The sequence below is a fragment of the Bombina bombina genome, chromosome 4 (genome assembly GCF_027579735.1).
Source record: "Bombina bombina isolate aBomBom1 chromosome 4, aBomBom1.pri, whole genome shotgun sequence".
Lineage (NCBI taxonomy): Eukaryota > Metazoa > Chordata > Amphibia > Anura > Bombinatoridae > Bombina > Bombina bombina.
Genome location: NC_069502.1, coordinates 330,874,170 through 330,898,715, shown reverse-complemented (window position 1 = coordinate 330,898,715; position 24,546 = coordinate 330,874,170). Strand labels below are relative to the sequence as shown.

The following is a 24,546-nucleotide window of genomic DNA, read 5'->3' as shown; positions in this document are numbered from 1 at the left end:
AGAGCTTGCAGATATGAAGCAGGACATTCATACCCTGAGATTCCAGGTTGAAACCCTAGAGGGCAATCAAGACCTATTAAAAGAAGAAGTCCACACATTGACAGAACAGGTTACCACACAACAAGACGCAATCTATTCTCTACAAGAGAAACTGGAAGATTTAGAGAACCGCAGCAGACGGAAAAACCTAAGAATATGTGGGGTTTCTGAATCAGTTCTACCATGAGACTTCCCTGTATACCTTCAAACACTATTTCAACAAGTAAAGGAAGCTTCTCATACGACAGATATCCAATGGGTCAGGGCCCATAGATCTCTGAGACCCAAACCTCCCGATACTGCTCCACCAATGGACATAGTCATCGATTCAAGAACTTCTTGGAAAAAGAGATGCTGTTAAATCAATCTCGCAAGTACAAGCCAATTCGTTTCAGGGGAAATGTATTACAGTTCTATCAAGACTTTTCATTTCAAACCCTACAAAAAAGGAAGGAATTCTCCCCACTAACCACCCTACTTTGAAACAAAAAGATTCCATACAGATGGGGATTCCCAACCCAAATTTGGATCCTTAGAAACAATACTAGACTGATCTGCAAAAACCCTGAGGACATAGTTTCTTTCTGTGCAACACTGGACGATGATCCACCATCAAGCCACACAACTACTGAAAGATCTCTCCCTTCCTCCAACAAAAATCCGGGTACACCTACATCATCCTGGTGCACAGCTACTACCTCTACCAAAAAAGACAAGCCTAACACACCACCGTCATCAAAAGATGGGAAACTTAGTCCCTTCCCTTCATCCTCTTCACCATAATCCCAGAAACAGAAGGAAATTTGAAAGGCCCAGACGCATGGTCCTGAACATGTAAGGTAAGTACTCTGTCATTCTGACTTTTCATTAAAAATCCCCCGACCCCTTCTTTAATTTTGCACTGTGGAAAACAAGTGCACCTGGACTATGGACATTACCAAAGCTAAATATAGATGGTTAAAATTAGATACAAACTGAAGCTAGGCTAGTTAGTTAATATGATCTTCAAATAGACAAAATATTAGGGCTTGCCATACCACATCCCCTTTAATTTCTCTCATTATGCCCTATATTAGGAAGAGAAACATGTTTATATTATTACAATTATAAGTTAAGCTTTTCTGTTACAAAATTGTTTGTATGCATTTTATGTATTGATATGTTTTTCTTTCCGCAGAATCATCTCCAATATTTGCTCAAACCTCCAAACCAGTACCAAATCTTACGTACCATTCCAAATATCACGCAATTACATTCATTCCAATATGCATTACTCCAGCTTAAATACTGCCAAACAACTAACCTTACTAACACAAAATGCAAAAGGTTTAAACTCCCCTAATTAAAGGTCCAAAGCACTTTCAGATCTACCAAAAAGACAAGTTGATATAATTTTTCTACAAGCAAAACAGGGAACCCAAATACTTAGGGAAAACCTACACTACACATTTTCATAGCTCAGAGCCAAAGAAAAAAAAACGGAGTTAGTATACTTTTCAGAAAATCCCTTCCCTTCAACTTGATTCAACTCAATAGGGATAGAGAAGAACAATTCTTAGGATTGGTAGGCCTCCTTTATGGAAGACCCGTAACATTATAATATTTTATAATAATAATTTGCAATTTATATAGCGCTTTTCTCCCTGTGAGACTCAAAACACTTTACAAATATACGAACATAAAGACAAAAGTTAGGAGTTTCTGAACGTTAGATAAGCAGACTGAATGCCTGATGGAAGAGGTGGGTCTTTAACTTTTTTTTAAAAGTCTGTAAGGATGGTGCCTCTCTGATTGCGCAAAGTAAAGAGTTCCATAAAGTAGGGGCAGCATGGCCAAATGTTCTGGAGCCTGAGTTTGTCCTTATTCTTGGCACTGAGAGGAGGGATGTGTTGGCTAACCTAAGTTAGCGGGATGGGATGTAGAGTGTTAGGAGCTCTTTCAGGTATTGTGGGCCTTGGTTGTTTAAGGCTTGAAGGTCATCAGGCCAATTTTAAAATATGTTCGCCATTTAATTGGAAGCCAATGCAGGGAGTGGATAACAGGTGTTATGTGGCAGCAGCGAGTTTGATTGGTCAGTAGTCTTGGCATATCATCCAGTGGAATTAAGTGTTGTATCCTGGCTGTTTTTCAGATGAAAGTAGGCAGATTTTAATCTGCTGTTTAAAAGATAGTCCAGGGTCAATCAGCACTCTGAGGTTTTGTACCTTTGCTGAACTAACGAGTTCAGAGCCTCCACCTCCAGGCCAGTTGGGTGATCGTGGGATATTTTTGATGCCTGGGGTTCCCTCACCAAGAGTAACTCTGTTTTGTCCGGGTTCACTTTGAGACAGCTAGCATTAATCCATTCTATGAGGTCTGTTAAGCAACTGTTTATGTGGCATGCTGGGTCTGTAGTATCTGGAGCAAAGGAGACATAGAGTTGTGTGTCATCAGTGTAACAATGATACCTCAGGCCATGTCTGTTAATGATGTCCCTCAGTGGTAGTAAGTAAATTGCGAATAGCATGGGAGACAGGATGGATCCTTGTGGAACTCAACAGGCCAGATCTGTCGGTGCTGATAAGCTTGATCCTGATATTACTCTCTGTGATCTAACAGCGAGGAAATATTTAAACCAGTTAAGGACTGTGACTCCTAGACCACAGATGTGCTGCAAGCGCTCTATTAGAATTGTCACGGATACCAGGTTGCAAGGGTTAAACCCCTACCCCATATAACCTCACCCCTGTTGTTTCTCAGTGGTTTTGGGCTCCTCAGAGCAACCACAATCCCTGGAAGCTTTGGTTTGCTTGTCTTGTGAAAAGCTGGTGTATGACCAGGAAAACCCTCCTAGGCTGGCCGGGCCCCTGGATCTCCCGGTCGGCCACCTCACCACGGACACCCGCCTAACCCCTCTCAGGCTGTCCGGGCTCCTGGAACTCCCAGTCGGCCACAGGACAGCAGGACACCCGCTAACTTTACCCCTGGTCGCTCCAGCAACCATGTGCCCTAGAGCTCTGCTCTTTTTGGGATTAGTAGCCCCTAGGGAGGACAAGAGGTGGGGGAATTACCGGAGGGGAGCTACTTTGGGAACTGGGGGTTCTGTACCCCTACCTCCATAACTTCAACAGGCTGTATCTCCGGTCCCCAATCACACTGCTTTTTGATGTCTGCGGCATCTGGGGACAGAGAGCTTTCAATTGACACCCTGGAAGTTCCACCGCTCCCCCGGGATCACACCCAAACCGTCACCACTGTGTCCTGTGATTCTGTGGGACTATGGTTGCTATAGAGGCGCCGGTCAGTCTGGAGGGGCGAAAATGGTGGGAAAACTGTGGCATTGTCTCCCTGTTTTATCAAGATGTGTGTGTGTATAAAAGATGTGTGTTTGTCCCAATAAAGTCTGTTCTATTTTCACCTGAATGCTAGGCTGTCTAGTCATTTAGATGGGCTCCTGCTAGAATCACTTTCCTGGGCTACATAGCCACTTGTTCCAGGCAACGGAAGGACCACTTTGGCGGAGCTACCCAGTTGGGGTAACCGGGGATCCCTCACAAGAATCCTGTAGTCAATGGTGTCAAATGCAGCTCAGAGATCCAGGAGCATTAGGATGTCTCTTGCCATGAGGAGATCATTTAGCACTCTGACTAGCACAGTTTCAGTGCTGTGGCGGCATCTGAAGCCTGACTGGGAAGGATCGAATATGTTCAGGCGTGATACATTAATAAATGTATACGCACCAAACACTAACCAGATACCCTTTTTAAAAAGTATGTTCACAAGAACATTGGATATAGCCAAAGGCCCAATATATTTAGCAGGAGACTTTAACACTCTTTTACAACCATCAATAGATAGCTCAAAACCTAATGTACAGATTTCCAAAAAGGTTACCAAAACCTTATGGAAAGGCCTAAAAGACCTCAATCTCTACGATACGTGGAGATTTATACACCAGGACAAGAAGGGCTATAACTTTTTTTCACATCCCAATAAATCTTATGGTAGACTTTATTATATCTTCACAAACCAAAAGGCCTTGCATACATCTATCGTAGTGATATCTCCCCTACATCATGGTCTGACCACTCCCCTCAATGCCTGAAATACCCTTAAATACATACACCTGGAAGTTAGATGAACCCGTGATGAATAATCCCAATACAATTACTAAATTATCTCAAACCATTTCTGAATACTTTACTCACAATTCCAACTCTTTTAAAGATAATTACATGATTTGGGCGGCACACAAATGTGTTTTAAGAGGAGAACTCATCAAGCTTAAAGCCCATGCCCAGCACATGAATCGTACACAATATAAAGACTTGACAAACAAATTCACCAAATTAGACTTTGCACAAAAAGAAGACCCAAATAACACTACAATAGAAAAAGATCTCAAAGAAGTGCAAAGTGCTCTAGACAGTTTTTTAGAAATCGAATATCAAACCCTACATAAAAAAAACTAATAGCATAATGAGAATAACAGAGCTGGTAAACTATTAGCCAGAGCCCTAAAAAAAAAGAGGTTTAAAAATTATATCTATGAAATTACCCTCCCACAAAAAACCCTTACAAAACACTGTAGAAATCCTTCAAGCTTTTCAAGAATACTACACAAACCTATATAACATACAAATGGATCCCCCTTCACTCGAACATATACACAATCTCTCCGCTTATGTTACAAATTGACCACTACCTAAAATAAATGATGACCAATTACAGCAGTTAAACTGGCCAATTACTATACAAGAAACTCTGTCTGCCATTAAAACTCTAAAACACGGGAAAAGCCCTGCCCCAGATGGTTTTTCCTCCGAATAATACAAAAAATTCCCTTCGGTTCTAGCCCCACACAAATCTTTAACAAAGCTACAGAAGACAACCCCTTCCTGCCCTCAATGTTAGAGTCACATGTTACAGTAATTCCCAAACCGGGCAAACCACAAACAAACCCAACAAATTTTTGCCGTATCTCTCTGTTGAATGTGGATATAAAATACTAGCAAATCGCATCAATTCTGCACTCTCCAACATAATTCATACTGATCAAGCTGGCTTTACTCCTACCCGAGAATCCAGAGATAACACTACCAAAATACTCAATATTATGGAATATGCAAACCAACACCAAATTCCTTCTGTGTTTATATCAATGGACGCTGAAAAAGCCTTTGATAGGTTAGACTGGCTTTTCCTAAAATACACAATGTCTCAATTTGGATTTGATCAAAAGTTTATAGGCCGAATATTTACACTATACAATAAACCACAAGCAAAAATTAGATTAATTTAATCTATTTCCCAACCTTTCTTAATTACAAATGTCACGAGACAAGGATGCCCCCTCTTACCATTGATATTTGCATTTGCAATGGAGATTTTAGCCACATAATTTAGAAACCAAACAAATATATCTGGATTCCAAATAGTACAATCTATTTATAAAATAACCCTGTATGCGGGTGACATTTTTATGACTCTAACTGACCCCGTTTACTCAGTTTCCTCATTAATTTTGACATTGCATACATACGGCCTCTACTCTAATTTTAACATTAATATTTCAAAATCTGAGCTTCTAAGCTTTGTAGTACCTAAAACTACACTAGAAACCATACAGCAACAATTCCATTTCCGTACTCAAAAAAAAGTGATAAAATATTTAGGAGTGTATATCACACCCATGACCGAAGACATAACCTCACTAAACCTCAAAACCCTAAAAAATGACATAGTAACCACACTACAGGCCTGGACCACCAAGCCGTTGTCATGGTATGGTAGGATAAATGCAACCAAATTGATTATACTACCTAACACCTAGATTACGAGTTTTGCGTTAGAGGCTATGCAGTGCTACCGTGCAGTTTTCCCTCACTGCTCACTTACATGCAGCGCTGGTATTACGAGTTTTCAGAAACCCGTAGTTAAAAGGAGAGAAGTGAGCGTTGAGCAAAATTTTGCTCATTACCGCACTCCAATACCAGTGCTGCTTATACCAGCGGTGAGCTGGTCGTATGTGCTCGTGCACGATTTCCCCATAGGAATCAACGAGGAGAGCCGGCTGAAAAAGTCTAACACCTGCAAAAAAGCAGCGTAAAACTCAGTAACTCAGCCCCTAATTCATTAACCCCTAATCTGCCGCCCCCAACATCGCCGACACCTACATTATATTATTAACCCCTAATCTGCCGCTCCAGACACCGCCACCACCTACATTATAGTTATGAACCCCTAATCTGCTGCCCCCAACATCCTTGACACCTACATTATATTTATTAACCCCTAATCTGCTGCCCCAATGTCACCGCAACCTACCTACACTTTTTAACCCCTAATCTGCCACCCCCAATGTCGCCGCCACTATAATAAACATATTAACACCTAAACCACCGCACTCCCGCCTCGCAAACATTAGTTAAATATTATTCACCCCTAATCTGCCAGTCCTAACATCGCCCCACCTACCTACATTTATTAACCCCTAATCTGCCGCCCCCAACGTCGCTGCCACTATATTAAAGTTATTAACCCCTAAACCTAAGTTTAACTCTAAACCTAACACCCCCTAACGTAAATATAATTTATATAAATCTAAATAAATATTCCTATCATTAACTAAATTATTCCTATTTAAAACTAAATACTTACCTATGAAATAAACCCTAAGATAGCTACAATATAACTAATAGTTACATTGTAGCTATCTTAGGGTTTATTTTTATTTCACAGTTAAGTTTGTATTTATTTTAACTAGTTAGAATAGTTATTAAATAGTTATTAACTATTTACTAACTACCTAGCTAAAATAAATACAAAAGTACCTGTAAAATAAAACCAAACCTAAGTTACACTAACACCTAACACTACACTATAATTAAATAAATTAACTAAATTAAATACAATTATCTAAATTAAAAAAAATTAGCTAAAATACAAAAAAAAACACTAAATTGCAGAAAATAATAAACAAATTACAGATATTTAAACTAATTACACTTAATCTAATAGCCCTATTAAAATAAAAAAAGACCCCCCAAAATAAAAAAAAACCCCTAGCCTAAAATAAACTACCAATAGCCCTTAAAAGGGCCTTTTGCGGGGCATTGCCCCAAAGTAATCAGCTCTTATACCTGTAAAAAAAAAATACAAACAACCCCCCCAACAGTAAAACCCACCACCCACACAACCAACCCCCCGAAATAAAATACTATCTAAAAAACACTAAGCTCCCCATTGCCCTGAAAAGGGCATTTGGATGGGCATTGCCCTTAAAAGGGCAGTTAGCTTTTTTGCCGCCCAAACCCTAACCTAAAAATACCCCCCCCCAATACACCCTTAAAAAAACCTAACACTAACCCCCTGAAGATCAACTTACTGGGAGACGTCTTCATCCAAGTCGGGCCGAAGTCCTCAACGAAGCCGGGAGAAGTCTTCATCCAAGCCGGGCGAAGTGGTCCTCCAGACGGGCAGAAGTCTTCATCCAGACGGCATCTTCTATCTTCATCCATCTGGCGCGGAGCGGGTCCATCTTCAAGACATCCTCTTCATCCGGAGTCTTCTTACTGAATGAAGGTACCTTTAAGTGATGTCATCCAAGATGGCGTCCCTTAGATTCCAATTGGCTGATAGAATTCTATCAGCCAATCGGAATTAAGGTAGAAAAAATCCTATTAATTTACAAAAATTACCAATGGCACTACCTTTGTGTAATAGACCTATTTGTATCTTCAATTGTGCCACTACAATACGGCTAGATGTGGGTGCATGGTGTATGAGTATAAATATTAGAATTACAAAGGAAAAGCATACACTCAGACTGCACTCCTAGGTCAGGTTGCAAGTTAGTTACAAATAATAATCACTTAGTTGCTGATCCAAGGTTGGAATGTGGGAATAGGAATAGACACTAAATTAAAATATAACTTTTATTGGGTTTAATAATTAAAATAGGAAAAATCATTAAAACCACACTTAAGTACCGACTGTAGTTTGTAGAAATTTAATAACCGAATTTTTAGTTCAATTAAGCAGTTATGCCTGCTTGCGTGCAAGCCTAATGTACCTATCTATCGTAGTACATAACATATAAATTACCAGTAGTAGTGATAGGTTGGCTTGACACTCTATATGAGTAAGTGTGTGCGAGAATAGAGTAAAAGGTAGGTCCACTTTTATTTAGACAGGTAGTTAGACCATGACTGATTGAATGTTGTCATAGATGAGCTTGATAGACTAGCGTTGTGATAGCACACAATATTGTGACTCGATGTGCATAAACTTCTCCTAGATATTCGTGTGATAAACCTCAATATAGGAAAGGTAAATATAACTATAGGAGAGAGGTTGTGCTAAAATTATGGTTAGAAGCTTGCCACGTATTTATCTTAGCATTGTAACATTCACAGGTTCACTTGTTATATTGTATCCGGCTTTGTGTTACGGATAATTCACCATGTATTATTTGGCCGGTATGCCTATATATTATATTAACCCAAGAGTTGTAAATAGTACGGTTAATGCTCTTAGTATTATTTAGCCGGTATGCATTTATATTCTATTGACCCAAGGGGTTGTAAATAATATAAGGCAAGTGAGGTGCCAATTGAACGTCTGTAGCGTGGGCTCTATTAGAGCTGACTAGAAATTGGTCATGCAGCGTCTAAACAATTGAAGTACCAGTCAGGTGTGAGTTGTATGAGCTCAGTATTGTTTAGCCGGTATGCATATATATACTATTGACCTAAATCGTTGTAAATAATATGAGGCAAGTGAGGTGCCGGTCAAATGTTTGTAGCGTGGGCTCTAATAGAGCTAAGTAAATGTTAGCCATGCGGCGTCTAAGCAAGTAAGGTATCAGTCAGGTGTGAGTAGCGTAGACTCAGTTAGAACTGAATGGATATTAATCGTGCAGCGTCTAGGTCAAACACGTCCTCACGCACTTAGTTCTCATATAGATTATTCAATTTAGTGATGGTAATAGCGTTCTGGACTAGAGTCCCATACATTCACTCTCAAACACACTTGTAAATTAGTACAGGATAACTCGAATAACTGAAATTATTATTTCATGATAAGTCTTATTAAAGGAGATTATTACTCCATCTAGTGACTACAGTAAAAGTTCGGTAGCTTAAGGCTAATCTAAAACACAGGAGCTCCTAGGACTCCTCACCAATGCCCTAACGTCCCTAACATGTTTCGCCACTTAGCGTGGCTTTTTCAAAGGTGAACGCGCCGCTCAGTAGTCGGCTATTTAAGGCTGCTTAAAATCACACCCCCAATAGGCATGCATACACCTTCTGACCTATCAATGACGATTGAGATGTGTGTGTCATAATGAGGAGGGGATTAGCAGGATAGTCTCTGAAGTGGTTAACTGTTTGATGGCTGGATACGGTCAAAAAGGCACATCTATTGACTATCAAACTTATAGCAAACGTTTGTATTGCATTATTATGGACAGCTAGAACGAATAGCCTAGGCTAGAGATTCCGACTCAACATACGTTTAAATGGCAAAAGGTATACACAATGTTATGTGCCTTTTGCAAATACTAACGTCACGATATCTCAATTGTTTATCTAACCTTAAATCCTATTATTTTCTATTCATTCTAGCTGTCCATAATAATGCAATACAAACGTTTGCTATAAGTTTGATAGTCAATAGATGTGCCTTTTTGACCATATCCAGCCATCAAACAGTTAACCACTTCAGAGACTATCCTGCTAATCCCCTCCTCATTATGACACACACATCTCAATCGTCATTGATAGGTCAGAAGGTGTATGCATGCCTATTGGGGGTGTGATTCTAAGCAGCCTTAAATAGCCGACTACTGAGCGGCGCGTTCACCTTTGAAAAAGCCACGCTAAGTGGCGAAACATGTTAGGGACGTTAGGGCATTGGTGAGGAGTCCTAGGAGCTCCTGTGTTTTAGATTAGCCTTAAGCTACCGAACTTTTACTGTAGTCACTAGATGGAGTACTAATCTCCTTTAATAAGACTTATCATGACATAATAATTTCAGTTATTCGAGTTATCCTGTACTAATTTACAAGTGTGTTTGAGAGTGAATGTATGGGACTCTAGTCCAGAACGCTATTACCATCACTAAATTGAATAATCTATATGAGAACTAAGTGTGTGAGGACGTGTTTGACCTAGACGCTGCACGATTAATATCCATTCAGTTCTAACTGAGTCTACGCTACTCACACCTGACTGATACCTTACTTGCTTAGACGCCGCACGGCTAACATTTACTTAGCTCTATTAGAGCCCACGCTACAAACATTTGACCGGCACCTCACTTGCCTCATATTATTTACAACGATTTAGGTCAATAGTATATATATGCATACCGGCTAAACAATACTGAGCTCATACAACTCACACCTGACTGGTACTTCAATTGTTTAGACGCTGCATGACCAATTTCTAGTCAGCTCTAATAGAGCCTACGCTACAGACGTTCAATTGGCACCTCACTTGCCTTATATTATTTACAACCCCTTGGGTCAATAGAATATAAATGCATACCGGCTAAATAATACTAAGAGCATTAACCGTACTATTTACAACTCTTGGGTTAATATAATATATAGGCATACCGGCCAAATAATACATGGTGAATTATCCGTAACACAAAGCCGGATACAATATAACAAGTGAACCTGTGAATGTTACAATGCTAAGATAAATACGTGGCAAGCTTCTAACCATAATTTTAGCACAACCTCTCTCCTATAGTTATATTTACCTTTCCTATATTGAGGTTTATCACACGAATATCTAGGAGAAGTTTATGCACATCGAGTCACAATATTGTGTGCTATCACAACGCTAGTCTATCAAGCTCATCTATGACAACATTCAATCAGTCATGGTCTAACTACCTGTCTAAATAAAAGTGGACCTACCTTTTACTCTATTCTCGCACACACTTACTCATATAGAGTGTCAAGCCAACCTATCACTACTACTGGTAATTTATATGTTATGTACTACGATAGATAGGTACATTAGGCTTGCACGCAAGCAGGCATAACTGCTTAATTGAACTAAAAATTCGGTTATTAAATTTCTACAAACTACAGTCGGTACTTAAGTGTGGTTTTAATGATTTTTCCTATTTTAATTATTAAACCCAATAAAAGTTATATTTTAATTTAGTGTCTATTCCTATCCCCGCATTCCAACCTTGGATCAGCAACTAAGTGATTATTATTTGCAACAAACTTGCAACCTGACCTAGGAGTGCAGTCTGAGTATATGTTTTTCCTTTGTAATTCTAAGAAAAAATCCTATTGGCTGATGTAATCAGCCAATATGATTCAGCTCGCATTCTATTGGCTGTTCCAATCAGCCAATAGAATGCAAGCTCAATCCTATTGGCTGATTGGATCAGCCAATAGGATTGAACTTCAATCCTAATGGCTGATTGCATCAACCAATAGGATTTTTTCTACCTTAATTCTATCAGCCAATTAGAATCTAAGGGACGCCATCTTGGATGATGTCACTTAAAGGTACCTTCATTTAGTAAGAAGACTCCGGATGAAGATTGGATGTCTTGAAGATGGACCCGCTCCACGCTGGACGGATGAAGATAGAAGATGCCGTCTGGATGAAGACTTCTGCCTGTCTGGAGGACCACTTCGCCCGGCTTGGATGAAGACTTCTCCCGGCTTCATTGAGGACTTTGTCCCGGCTTGGATGAAGACGTCTCCCGGTAAGTCGATCTTCAGGGGATTAGTGTTAGGTTTTTTTAAGGGTGTATTGGGTGGGTTTTATTTTTAGGTTAGGGTTTGGGCGGCAAAAGAGCTAACTGCCCTTTTAAGGGAAATGCCCATCCAAATGCCCTTTTCAGGGCAATGGGGAGCTTAGGTTTTTTAGATAGTATTTTATTTGGGGGTTTGGTTGTGTGGGTGGTGGGTTTTACTTTTGGGGGGTTGTTTGTATTTTTTTTTACAGGTAAAAGAGCTGATTACTTTGGGGCAATGCCCCGCAAAAGGCCCTTTTAAGGGCTATTGGTAGTTTATTTTAGGCTAGGGTTTTTTTTTTATTTGGGGGGGGGGGGGGGTTTATAGGGCTATTAGATTAGGTGTAATTAGTTTAAATATCTGTAATTTGTTTATTATTTTCTGCAATTTAGTGTTTTTTTTGTACTTTAGCTTATTTAATTGAATTTATTTAATTGTATTTAATTTAGTTAATTTATTTAATTATAGTGTAGTGTTAGGTGTTAGTGTAACTTAGGTTAGGTTTTATTTTTGTATTTATTTTAACTAGGTAGTTAGTAAATAGTTAATAACTATTTAATAACTATTCTACCTACCTAGTTAAAATAAATACAAACTTGCCTGTAAAATAAAAATAAACCCTAAGCTAGCTACAATGTAACTATTAGTTTTTATTGTAGCTAGCTTAGGGTTTATTTTATAGGTAAGTATTTAGTTTTAAATAGGAATAATTTAGTTAATGATAGTAATGTTTATTTAAATTATATTTAAGTTAGTGGGTGTTAGGTTTAGGGTTAGACTTAGGTTTAGGGGTTAATAACTTTAATATAGGGCCGGCAAATAAGGGGTTAATAATATTTAAATAATGTTTGCGAGGCGGGAGTGCGGCAGTTTAGAGGGTAATATATTTATTATAGTGGCAGCGACCTTAGGGGCGGCAGATTAGGGGTTAAAAAGTGTAGGTAGGTTGCGGCGACATTGGGGGTGGCAGATTAGGGGTTAATAAATATAATGTAGGTGTCGCGATGTTGGGGGCAGCAGATTAGGGGTTCATAAATATAATGTAGGTGGCGGCGGTGTCCGGAGCGGCAGATTAGGGGTTAAAATTTTTATTATAGTGTTTGTGATGTGGGAGGGCCTCGGTTTAGGGGTTAATAAGTAGTTTATGGGTGTTAGTGTACTTTTTAGCACTTTAGTTATGAGTTTTATGTTACGGCGTTGTACCATAAAACTCATAACTACTGACTTTTAAATGCATTAGGGATCTTGACAAGGTAGGGTGTACCTCTCACTTTTTGGCCTCCCAGGACAGACTCGTAATACCGGCGCTATGGAAGTCGCATAGAAAAAAGACTTTACAAAGTTTACGTAAGTCGTTTTGCGGTAAGGCCAAAGAAGTGTGCGGTAACCCTAAACCTGCAAGACTCGTAGTAAAAAATCAGCGTTAGGACCTCTTAACGCTGCTTTTTTACCCTAACACACAACTTGTAATCTAGCCGTAAGATTTTATATCTGTATCAGACCTTACCTAAACATATTCTGGACCAATTGATATTCTAATTTCAAAAACTACTAAACCTCCTTTATATAATCACATAAAATAGCTACCACCACACTTTACTGTTCTAAAAACCTTGGAGGTATTGGGGTACTGAATTTGCAACATTATAGATTAGCAGTATTTCTAACTAGAATAATTGATTGGTGCAAACACACCTCTACTAAAGAATGGGTAATGTTGGAACACAATCTCTTTAATAGCGTCTATCTAGGAGGATGCTGTTAACTCCCTCCCAACTTTTCCCCAAACACCCCTATAAGCGTGAAAGAAACATATAGACTTTGGGACAAACCATCAACAGGAAATCTCCTCACACTCTAATTTCCAGCAGGCAATCCCCATTGACACCATTAATAGAAAACACTGATTTTCTATTACACACACTACTTAATAACCAATAAATCCCTAATGTATCAGAATCAATCCCAGTTTATACACTACATCAAGATGGTAAATTAAAAGTAGCATAACAACATTTTTATGATACTAGGACCACAATTTCAAAGTTGGTTTACTTACCTACAATTAGCGGACTACTTGACTTTGAAATTATTGAGCAGATTATACTACACACCGAACCCCTTACATCAATTATTCCCCAACACATCTGCTGACTGTTGGAGAGGCTGTCCAGATGTTGGAACTCCTACCCACAGATTCTAATCAGCCAATAGAATGAGAGGTGCTTAGACCCTATAGGCAGATTTTACAGCCAATAGGATTTTAGCAGCTCTAATTCCTATTGGCTGATTCAAATTTTTCAGCCAATAGGAATGCAAGGGAAGCCATCTTGAATCGCGTCCCTTGCATTGAAGAATTAGTGTACTGCGGCGACCGTATGAAGAGGATGCTCCGCACCGGATGTCTTCAGGATCGACCTGTTCTGCGCTGCAGGGATCAAGATAGAAGATGCCGCCTGGATGAAGATTGAAGGGGCCACCTGGATGAAGACTTCTCGCCGCTTGGATGAAGATCGTTCAACATACATATGTACATACATATATATGGCAAGAGGAAATTATTTTGTTTTCCCTGACCTCTGTCAGAAAAATCTTAATCTATATAGAATCTATTATGGTCCCTAAGAACACTACTCTTGTAGCAGGGGAAAGGGAGCTTTTTTCCAGATTCAAATTCCATCTGTGGGAACGAAAAAAAGACAACAATATCTCAGTGTGAGATTTTGCGTGTTGAAAAGATGGCACCTGAACCAATATGTCATCCAGGTGGGGTGCCACAGTAATTCCATGAGAATGGATCACTGCCAAAAGAGCCCCCAGAAACTTTGAAAACATTCTGGGAGCCGTGACTAGACCAAATGGAAGGGCCATAAACTGGAAATGTTTGTCCAGAAAGGCAAATCTCAGGAATCTGTGATGGTTCCTATGAATAGGAAAATGAAGATAAGCATCTTTTAGTTCTATGGTTGTCATGAACTGACCCTCTTGTACTAAAGGAAGAATGGAGCGTATATTCTCCATCTTTAAGGATGGAACTTTGAGAAACTTGTTTAGACACTTCAAGTCTAGAATGGGATGGAAAGTTCCCTCTTTTTTTGGGAACCACAAATAGGTTGGAGTAGAACCCGAGACCCTGTTCCTGCATTGGAACTAGAAATATCACTCCCAGGGAAGAAAGATGTCGTATACATTTCAAGAACGCCTCTTTCTTTATCTTGTCTGCAGATAATCTTGAGAATTGGAATCTGCCTCTGGGAGGAAAAATCTTGAATTCCGATTTGTAACCCTGGGATACTATGTCCACAGTCCAGGGATCTGGGACATCTCGTATCCAAGATTGAGAGAACTAAGAAAGTCTGCCCCCCACCTGATCTGATCCCAGATCGGGGGCAAACCCTTAATGCTGATTTGGAATCAGCTGCGGGTTTCTTTGATTGTTTCCCCTTGTTCCAAGACTGATTGGGTTTCCAAGAAGACTTGGATTGTTCCTGCTTGGAAGAAGGGGAAGGCTTTCCTCTAAAGTTACAAAAGGAACGAAAATTACTCTGACGTCCTTTAGGTCTATTATTCTTATCTTGAGGTAGAAAAACCCTTTTCCACCCATAATATCATATACATTCCTGCCAAACCAGGTCCTAACAAGGTTTTGCCCTTGTAAGGAATCACCAGAAGCTTGACTTTAGAAGAAATGTATGCAGACCAGGATTTCAACCATAATGCCCTGCAGGTTAGGACATTGAAACTAGAAGTTTTAGCTCCTAGTCTAACAACCTGTAAAATGGCATCTGCAATAAAGGAATTGGCCAATTTAAGAGCTTTAATCCTATCTTGAATTTCATCCAAGGAAGTCTCTACTTGAAGAGAATCAGACAAGGCGTTCAACCAAAAAGATGCCACACTAGTCACTGTGGCAATACACACTGCAGGTTGCCATTGGAGACCTTGATGAACATAAATCTTTTTTAAATAAGTCTCCAGCTTCTGGTCCATCGGATCCTTAAAAGAGCAGCTATCCTCAACAGGAATAGTGGTTCTCTTAGCCAGAGTGGAAATGGCCCCTTCAACTTTGGGCGCAGTATACCAAGGGTCTTTAATGGAGTACTTGACAGGAAACATTTTCTTAAAAATGGGAGACGGGGAAAAAGACACCCCTGGTTTCTCCCATTCCTGTGAGATAATCTCCCTAGCAGAGTCCGGCACAGGAAAAACCTCCGAAGTAGAAGGTTCATCAAAGAAACTAACGCCTAGATTACGAGTTTGGCGTTAGCCTTCAAAAGCAGTGTTGAGAGGTCCCAACGCTGCTTTTTACCTAACGCTGGTAGTCTGACAGGTAGAGGCTCACCGCTCACTTTTCTTCCGCGACTCGAGGCTACCGCAAATCCCCTTATGTCAATTGCGTATCCTATCTTTTTAGTGGGATTTGCCTAACGCTGGTATTACGAGTCTTGGAGAAAGTGAGCGGTAGAGCCTCTACCTCCAAGACTCCAACCGCATTTAAAAGTCAGTAGTTAAGAGTTTTAACTACAGTGCTACAAAGTACACTAACACCCATAAACTACCTATGAACCCCCAAACTGAGCCCCCCCCACATCGCAAACACTATAATAAAAATATTTAACCCCTAATCTGCCGACCGGACACCGCCGCCACCTACATTATACCTATGAAACCCTAATCTGCTGTCCCTAACATCGCCGACACCTATATTAAATTTATTAACCCCTAATCTGCCCCCCCCCAAGGTCACCACCACTTACCTACACTTATTAACCCCTAATCTGCCGACCGGACCTCGCCGCCATTATAATAAATGTATTAACCCTAAACCGCTGCACTCCCGCCTCGCAAACACTATAATACATTTTATTAACCCCTAATCTGCCCTCCCTAACATCGCCGCAACCTACCTACAATTATTAACCCCTAATCTCCCGCCCCCAATGTCCCCGCTACTATAATAACGTTATTAACCCCTAAACCTAAGTCTAACCCTAACCCTAACCCCCCTAAGTTAAATATAATTTAAATTAAACGAAATAAATTTACTATAATTAAATAAATTATTCCTATTTAAAACTAAATACTTACCTATAAAATAAACCATAAAATAACTACAATATAACTCGAATTCTGATTGGCTGATAGGATTCTATCAGCCAATTGGAATTAAGGTAGGAAAAATCTGATTGGCTGATGACGATTGGTTGATTGGATCAGCCAATAGAATGCGAGGTCCAATCAGATTTTTCCTACCTTAATTCCGATTGGCTGATAGAATCCTATCAGCCAATCGGAATTTGAGGGACGCCATCTTGGATGACGTCATTTAAAGGAACCTTCATTCTTCGTTAGGACTTCGATTGAAGAGGATGGCTCCGCGTCGGATGGAAAGAAGATGGCTCCGCTCCGCTCTGGATGGATGAAGATAGAAGATGCCGCTTGGATGAAGACTTCTGCTGGATGGAGGACCTCTTCTGCCCCGATCGGATGAAGACTTCTGCCGCTCCGGATGTCCTATTCTGGCCCATCGGTGCCCGGCTGGGTGAACACGGCTCAAGGTAGGGTGATCTTCAATGGGGTAGTGTTAGATTTTTTTAAGGGGGGATCGGGTGGGTTTTAGAGTAGGGGTGCCCCTGCAAAAAGCCCTTTTAAGGGCTGGTAATAGAGATGATTACTTTTGTAATTTAGTATAGGGTGCTGCAGGAAGAATACAGACAAAAAGGTTTGCATTTGTGTTTCCTTTCTCTATGTCTATTGCACATCGTGCTGCTGAGAGGAGAGCATAAAACAGACCTGTGAAGGAGGGAAATACTTCTACCATATTGAGGGGGTATAGAAGCGGTTTCCAGGATTGCTGTGGGACGTTTTTCCTTAAAGGGACGCATTTACTTACCTCATAGGATTGAGGTTGTTTTTAGTAAGTAGGCACTCATCTTTAGTGTGTTGATTTCATAAGAATAAGATCTTACGCCATGCAAATTGGGGACTAACTTATTTGTGCTATTTGGACAAACTATTTTAAGAACTGATTGATCCATCACAATTCTTTCAACTTTTTAAATGTGGAGCTAAGGGGGGATGAATATTATTCTGGGATACTTTTTGACCTTTGAAGAATTGCAAAGTCTGTATTTTATACTATATTTTATTTAGCTAATATTTGGGTGTGTTTTACACAGTTTTATGTATTATTTTGGCTTAGTTTATCGGGATCCTATGTCAACTGATATTTAGGTTATTTTTACTTAATTTCATTGCAATATTATGTGTTAGTTATTTATACTACACATCCTCTGTTAAGTATATTGATAAATATTTGTATAACTTTCACATGAACAGTGCGCCTTGATACTAATCTTCTCAACCATATATAAACATGTATTAACAATAAAAAGTACATTATCCTGTAAGTGAAGAATATTATAATGTGAAATATGTACAGTACATATACAGAAAAACTCAAATACATCTGTATATATATCTGTACATGTATCTTGCATGTGCATACAAGTTGCACATGCAAGATAAAAAGCAAATATATGCCTGTAGAACACTACCGATCTTTCTCCTCGGCAGCCTTTACATGCTCTCCCTTTGCAGCACGTCTAATTGAATTAACCGTGGTCAGTTATTGGAAAGGAGTGGAGCTTGATGCAGCCACAAATTATCTACGGAGTCTGGGAGTGAACATCAATCACTCTATGCGTTTCACCCTGGTAAGCATTCAGGCTTTTTCAAGAGTAAACAGTCACTGAATAGGTGATGTCGCCTTGTGAATCTAAACCTCTCCATGTTTATCTATTGGTTGATTCTATATTAGATTTGTCAGTCACAAGTGCAGCAAACATGATATCAATTATTAATTTCAACAACATTAAAAAACTTGATAAATAGGGGATGGAGATCCCGCTTATATCTAAATGATTGCTAACATTGCATCTCTTTAAAAACAGTATAATGAACTGCTAAACAATAAATAGATTGAGAGTAAAATACGATATCAATAAAATAACAATAAAATGCTACAATCTATTGATACAATATAGTGGATAAAGCGGAAACCATGTACACAAAAAAATACACTCATAAATAAAACAGAAAAGCAAAGGAAGAACAGAGGGAATAAGTATACAGCAAAAAAAAACACACCTATCAATGGGAAAATAAAAGTTGATGTCTGAAAACTCCATACTAGTATACTATTCTTAGTTAGAAGGTAGAAATCTTATTCAAATCTCTAGATAAAAGCCTGTATACCCAAGTCTACATTTAATCCCCTGGGTTATAAACTGTGTTTCTCTTTGGCACAACTTGAGTAGTCTGTTACCTTCTCCAGGGGGGGGGATCCAATCAATGATTTGAATAGTTAAACCCTTAGGATTACATCCATGAGTGGTCTTAAAATGATGGGACAAATTATGTATATTAAGACCAATCTTAATATTATATAGATGTTCGTTTTAGCTTTCCTTTTGATACGACTTACATAGATTATATAACAATTACATTACAAAAGATATACAATATATGTGGACATCCAGTTACATCTATGTTTGATATTATAATTTTTAGATTCATCAAAGTTTTGAACAGTTTCACCTTTTTTCACATGGTCACACATATTGCACGTTACTATTACACTTGTATATTCCCATACGTATTGCTAATCACCCATTGATGGTTCCCTTATCTGGACCCATGTTCCCTCTCTTAGTATCTTTATTATTTGCTTCAGGACGTAATTTACTTGGGCTAGTTGATTTTTTAAATTACAATTCCTTTTAAATTTAATAAATGGTTTCTCTCCAATTACATCTTTTAGCATTGGGTAATTTTTAGAATGTCCCGGGGATTGTTAAAAACCTTCCTGATGGTATTTGCATCTTAATTATAAGTTGTTATATATCTGAACTCATTTGTTTTCCATCATAGGCTCTTAATTCTTGATTTATACTTCTTCCTCCTTTAGGTTTATAAATTAAATCTGATCTATTCATTTCTATTATAAAAACCCTTGTTGCTGCTATCTTTGGAAAGAGTAAATCTAAGAATTCAATTCTTTCTCTGGAATTATTTCCAATAAACTGCAGATTATAATCATTCAACTTAATATAGTTAGTGAAACTTTCTATAGATTTCTAATCACCCTTCCATAGGATATTCACATTGTCAATATATCTAAAATATCTATGGTTATCAAATGGTTTATTATTCCTTATATGGTGTAACTCAAAATCATTTATAAAAATATTTGCGTGCGATGGGGCAAATGTAGTCCCCAGCACTGTTTCCTTCAGTAGTAAATTTTTTTTATTTTCAAATGTGAAATAGTTCAACGACCTTGACGCCTTTATCGTGTGGAATGGTTGTGTACAATGACGCCACATCCAATGGAAGTTTCTTCCCAGTCCACCCCCTCAAATAATTTAACGTCAGTAGTGTCCTTTAGAAAAGCTTTAGTTTGTCTGACTATGGGTTTTAAATAATAATGAACATATTTTGAAAGGTTGTGACACAAGGACCCTATTACTGGAATGATGGGTCTACATTTAGGATTAATAGGGTCATTGTGTACCTTTGGTAGATGATAGAACACACTCATAATGGGGGAGATATTTTAAATGTACTTAATTGTACTTACCTGTATTAAACTTATTGCACTATTTAGTGTTTTGTATTGTTTTACAGTGTATGTATCCTGGTCCATCTTGTATGTTCAGGAACCAAATCTGCAAACTATTACTATGTGGATTTTGTATGATGATGTTATATTTCCAGTGGATGAAGGACCCCACCTGGACTTTAATTTTATGAACTTTTTATTTTGTTTTGATTTTAGATTTATGTAATTTTAATATCATTGTGATATTCTATCAGCTAGATTTGTGCACAAATCATTTTTAATTGAAATAAATATATTTATATATGTTTTAAAAGTCTCCTGCTTTCATATGTTTACCTTCAAGGGGTAAAGGGACACTGAACCCACATTTTTTCTTTCGTGATTCAGATAGAGCATGCAATTTTAAGCAACTTTCTAATTTACTCCTATTATCAAATTTTCTTCATTCTATTGGTATCTTTATTTGAAAAGCAATAATGTAAGTTTAGATGCAGGTCCATTTTTGGTGAACAACCTGGGTTGTTCTTGCTGATTGGTGAATAAATTCACCCACCAATAAACAAGTGCTGTCCATGGTCTGAACTAAAATTTGGCTGGCTCCTTAACTTAGATGCCTTCTTTTTCAAATAAAGATAGCAAGATAATGAAGAAAAAGTGATAATAGGAGTAAATTAGAAAGTTGCTTAAAATTGCATGCTCTATCTGAATCACAAAAGAAAAATGTTGGGTTCAGTGTCCCTTTAAGGAGGTTTGTTTGTAACAGTACTGTATGTGACTTATCTACCATTTATTTTGTATGTGATCTAAAGTCCAGCACAAAATGATCATATGATCGTCTCAGTGGAATCCTATTGCTACGTCCCTACTACCTTGACCCTTTCATAGATGATTAGTTGAATTGTTAGAGGTATGTCTGGCAAAAAAATACTTTCATTACTTTTATTCTTTTACCCTGTTACTTACCTGTCCGTCTAGATACCATCTTTCAACCAAAATGTTTACGTTTTATGTAACCAAAAGATAATATGTTAGTCACAAGGTACTGATGCAAGCTGCAAAATGTATCATTACTACATTATACTTCTGGTCAAAGCAGAAATAATAAAATCACTACATGTTAAAAAAAATAGCTGTTTCTGGAGTAATTTTAAAATGTTAAGATGGAGAAGTGGGGAAGAATCAATGTCCAAATCTTACAAATACTATATATATATATATATATATATATATATATATATATATATATATATATATATATATATATATATATATATATATATATATATATATATATATATATATATATATATGGAATATATGACAATTCTAATAATACATCTGATAAATTTGTAAACACAATTGTAAAACCATAATTACAAAATATTCTCTCAAATCTATTTGTTGTCAGGCTTTTCTTGAGACTTCATTTCGTTTTACTTGATCTGAACAAAATGTCTGCAAAATTCTCCGACAATGCTTTATATAATGTGGATAATTAGATTAAAATCCAAATCTCACCATAGTCTTCCTCCCAGTTGTCCAAAGCTACGGGCCAGTCAGATATTTCAGGCAACATCTTGATTAATGGTTCTCCTTTCCTGATATTTTTTGTATCTAAGACAAGATTAGAAAATGTGTTATAATCATGTTTTACGTTAAAATACCTTCAAATAAAAGAACATTAATTGTGAACATAATAATACGTACTTTCATCGATGCAGGACTGGTAAAATATTTTAGCTTTTTGTACAGCTGGAATGTCATTACTATCTGTCTTTTCAAGGACATCTGACAAATTGAAAAAAAAAAAAACCCATAAATCATAAACATAAATCATAAACATTATACATAAAAAGAAATATAGGTAGAAAACCCTTTAATCAAACTGATTGGGACTGGAAAAGGTTTGGATTTTGGAATAGTTTGGACTTTTGAATATTTCCATCTGTTAAATGGGACAGTTGGGGGAAGGGATGGTAAATTACAAAATCTTATGTCCTTTAGGCAATATTTAAATGTCATAATACAGCTTATACATGCAACTAAAGGCAGATTTATATCATTTTTAATACTTTTGTGACTTACTAGCAGGGAAAATAGTAATTTTTTTTTAAATATGAATTTAAAGTTTGGATTTTAGAAATTCCGGATTTGGGAATATCTGCATTATATGGAAACAAATAGTATGTCATACAAGCAATAGAATATGATGTCTCATACACTGAACACAATAGGAATGCATGAGAAATTCAGATTATTTTTTTTATTTAATAAATAAAGCATTTTAAAATATTTTGCTCCTTTTCTGTGACTTCAGAACAAGATATATGTATGGGGGTTGGTAGTATAAAAGTACGCTTATCTTTGGCTATGCCAAGGCATTCCTATAGTTTTAGCTAGTTGATTTCTTCTTCTGGAACAAGATCAAAGACTGGGGTGTGTCAAAGTAAGAGTGCTCTTCTCCTGGAATTATAAAGAATTCTGATAAAAGATGAATTTAGCAAATGGGAGGACAGGAAATGTTGCCGTCTGACTGTAACACCTCAGTTTTATAGTGTTAGTTGTCACACCACACTGGAAAGCATCATTTGTTAACTAAATAAATGCAATTGTTCTGTCAGTGGGGGGAAATTATAACATTATTTGTAGTTACTGATGCTTTTCCAAATCACAGATTTATTTTGAAAAAAAAAAAAAAGAAATAATATAACTCAGAATTTTCTAAATCTAGGCTTAATCATTTTTAGAATACAATAGGCTATTGAGTATGAGGCCTCTTGAGAAATGGCACTGCCAAAAATGCAATACTGAAGAGAGAGAAAAATAAAATAAGCATCAAACAGGAACCATAATAAATTGACCAAGACAAGAAAAAGTAATTAGATGCATTGGGAATATACATGGGGGTAAAATAGGAAATAATTAAATGCTATCTGTTTATGTTTTCACCAAGTCCCCGAAACAGAAAATTGTAAAGGACGTTAGACATGTATGACAGCTGGATAATCTAAGTTTCATAAGTAAAGAAAGGTTCAAGACCAGTGGTGATTTATCCAACAGATACAACTACTTAAGGAATGGAGAGAAAAAAACTCATCTAAAATAACATATTCAGCTAGGCCAGAATTATATATATTTTCCAATAAACAATAGACTGGGACATGCTCTTGAAAGCTGAAATGATGTATTAATATATACAAAAAACTACAAAAAAACCATGGCTCTTCAGCTTTAGAAGTAATGGGTACAATATTATGTTATATATATTGTTTTCCTGTGAACTGGGAGATTCAATTAATATTCATAATATAATAAAAGGGATTTGAAGGGACACTCAAGTCAAAGATAAACTTTCATGAATCAGATAGAGCATGAAATGTTAAGCAACTTTCCAATTTACTTCCATTAACAAAATGTCCAGTCATTTTATATTTACACTTTTTGAGCATGTGCAAGAATTCACAGAATATACATATATGCATTTGTGATTGGCTGATGGCTGTCACATGGTACGTGTATGCATTTGTGATTGGCTGATGGCTGTCCCATAACACAGGAGGAGTGGAAATAGAAATAACTTTAAAATTTGTCAGAAATTTTTTTGACTACTCATCTGAAGTTCAGACTTAGTGCTATTGCATTGTCTTTTTATCGTACATGTGTTGATTATGCAAATATACTGTATTTACTGGTCCTTTAATATTATAGAAAGTAAAATAGTAGGCAGTTTTCTATTATGCTTTTGCGAAGGCTTAAAATCTTGCAGCACTCGCTGATCTAAGTGCTTCAGGTTCACCCAACTACCACATACACCTGCACATTTGAGTTGATAAATAGAAAGGACTGAACATATGAGTATAAAATAGCAAATCACTTATGTTTAGATCTCAACAATTCAGTCAATCAGGATTGGTTACTCTGAAACACACAACTCATTTTCTAAAGGTAAATTTGTTTTGTGTAACCTACTTATGAAATGAGCAAAAGTTAAAGGGATATGCAACTCAAAATATATTCTTTCATAATTCAGATAGAGCATCAAATTGTGAACATCTTTCTAATTTCCTTCTAATAACAATTTTGATATCCTTTTTTGAATGAGCAGCAATGTACTACTGGGAGTTGGCAG

General features: G+C 37.6%; 1 protein-coding gene across 1 annotated transcript in view; it reads right to left on the bottom strand.

Annotated features, from left to right (window-relative positions):
• LOC128656254 (neprilysin-like) overlaps window positions 1-24,546 on the bottom strand; it is a 302,039-nt gene that overhangs the window by 217,727 nt on the left and 59,766 nt on the right. Inside the window, exons 5-6 of the mRNA XM_053710071.1 lie at window positions 22,125-22,205; window positions 21,936-22,031 (exon numbers count right to left, since the gene is read on the bottom strand). Coding sequence (XP_053566046.1) covers window positions 21,936-22,031; window positions 22,125-22,205 — 177 coding nt within the window. The remainder of the gene's footprint in view (window positions 1-21,935; window positions 22,032-22,124; window positions 22,206-24,546) is intronic.